General features: G+C 64.4%; 1 protein-coding gene across 1 annotated transcript in view; it reads left to right on the top strand.

Moving 5' to 3' along the window:
* Nucleotides 1-1113: 1113 nt before the first annotated feature.
* LOC106900638 (pleckstrin homology domain-containing family G member 3-like) overlaps nucleotides 1114-2024 on the top strand; it is a gene marked incomplete at its 3' end in the record, with an annotated part of 6592 nt that continues 5681 nt past the window's right edge. Inside the window, exons 1-2 of the mRNA XM_014962770.1 lie at nucleotides 1114-1650; nucleotides 1740-1942. Coding sequence (XP_014818256.1) covers nucleotides 1585-1650; nucleotides 1740-1942 — 269 coding nt within the window. The remainder of the gene's footprint in view (nucleotides 1651-1739; nucleotides 1943-2024) is intronic.

Genomic DNA, 2024 nt, shown 5'->3' with positions numbered 1-2024 from the left:
GTGGCATGGTGTGGGCATCTGGCAGGGTAATGGCACCTGGTAGGGTCTGGGGGCATGGCATGGCACAGGGATGGGGCATGGTGTTGGCATCCAGCAGGGTACTGGCACCCAGTGTGGTCCTGGCACCCACTGTGACATGGGGATATGGCATGGTGTGGGCATCTAGCAGGGTACCAGGAGCCAGCAGGGTCTGGGGGCATGGCATGGCACGGGGATGGGGCATGGCATGGGGACCCAGCAGGGTACTGGCACCTGGCATAGTCCTGGCACCCACTGTGGCATGATGATGTGGCATGGTGTGGGGATCTGGCAGGGTACCAGCACCTGGTAGGGTCTGCATGTGTGGCATGGCACGGGGATGTGGCACAGAATGACTTCCTGGCACAGTTGAGGCAGCTGATGTGGCACAGGCACCCGGCACAGCCTGGACACCCGGCGTGGCACGGGAACCCTTCCCTGGCACAGCCATCTCCCCTGGCATGGCAAATCCCCAGCACCGACTGGTCCCCCAGCATGGTGCTGGCACCCTTCTCTGGCACAGCCTGGTCCCTTGGCATGGCAAAGACACCCTTCCCTGGCACAGCTCATCCCCTGCCATGGCATGGGCACCCTTCCTTGGCACAGCTGGTTCCCCAGCTTGGCACAGGGACCCTTCCCTGGCACAACCCGCTCCCCCGGCATGGTGCTGGCACCCTTTCCTGGCACAGCCTGGCACATGGCATGGCACGGGCACCCTTCCCTGGCACAGCCTGGTTCCCCAACATGGCATGTGCGCCTTTTCCTGGCACGGCTGGTCCCCTGGTGTGGCACGGACACCTTTTCCTGGCACAGGCACCCTTCACTGGCACAGCTGGTCCCCTGGAATGGCCTGGGCACCTTTCCCTGGCACAGCCTGCTCCTCTGGAATGGTGTAGGCACCTTTTCCTGGCACAGCTTGTCCACTGGCATGGCATGGACGCCTTTTCCTGGCACAGCCTGCTCCCATGGCATGGCACGGACACCTTTTCCTGGCACAGCCTGCCCCCATGGCATGGCACGGACACCTTTTCCTGGCCAAGCTGGTCCCCATGGCATGGCACAGGCACCCTTCCCTGGCACAGCTGGTCCCCTGGAATGGTGTAGGCACCTTTCCCTGGCACAGCTTGTCCCCTGGCATGGCATGGGCACATCTTCCTGGCACAGCTGATGCCCTGGCATGGCACAATGACCCTTCCCTGTCATGGCTGGTCCCCTGGTGTGGCACGGACACCTTTCCCTGGCACAGCCTGCTCCCCTGGAATGGTGTGGGCACCTTTCCCTGGCACAGCTTGTCCACTGGCATGGCATGGACACCCTTCCCTGGCACAGCTTGTCCACTGGCATGGCACGGACACCTTTTCCTGGCCAAGCTGGTCCCCATGGCATGGCACAGGCACCCTTCCCTGGCACAGCTTGTCCCCTGACATGGCACAGCCCCCAGCACTGATCACCGCAGCCCCGTTGGCACTGCCCTGATGCCATGTCCTTTGCCGGCAGGAGATCGCCAAGCACTTTGAGCACAAGTCGGGGGAGGACTACGAGGTGGTGCTGGAGGCCATCGACACCATGACCTGCGTGGCCTGGTACATCAACGACATGAAGCGCAAGCACGAGCACGCCATCCGCCAGCAGGTGGGCACCGGCGGCTGGCACCGGGCGGGCACCACCACCACTGTGGCAGCGACAACGGGTGGCCTGATGTCCCCTGTCCCCGGGTGCAGGAGATCCAGTCGCTGCTGCTGGGGTGGAAGGGCCCAGACCTGACCAGCTACGGGGAGCTGGTGCTGGAGGGCACCTTCCGGGTGCAGCGGGTGCGCCACGAGCGCGCCGTCTTCCTCTTCGACAAGACCCTCCTCATCACCAAGCGCCGCGGCGACCACTACGTCTACAAGAGCCACATCCCGGTGGGTGCCGAGGGTGGGGGGTGCTGGGGATGTGGGGGGCACTGGGGGTGCTGGGGATGGGGACCTGGGTGGTGGTGGCAGTGGGGACATGGAGGGTGCCAG

Source organism: Calidris pugnax, unplaced genomic scaffold (genome assembly GCF_001431845.1).
Source record: "Calidris pugnax isolate Ruff unplaced genomic scaffold, ASM143184v1 scaffold3200, whole genome shotgun sequence".
NCBI lineage: Eukaryota > Metazoa > Chordata > Aves > Charadriiformes > Scolopacidae > Calidris > Calidris pugnax.
The sequence above is the reverse complement of the archived record's forward strand: the minus strand, read 5'-3'. Positions and strand labels throughout refer to the sequence as shown.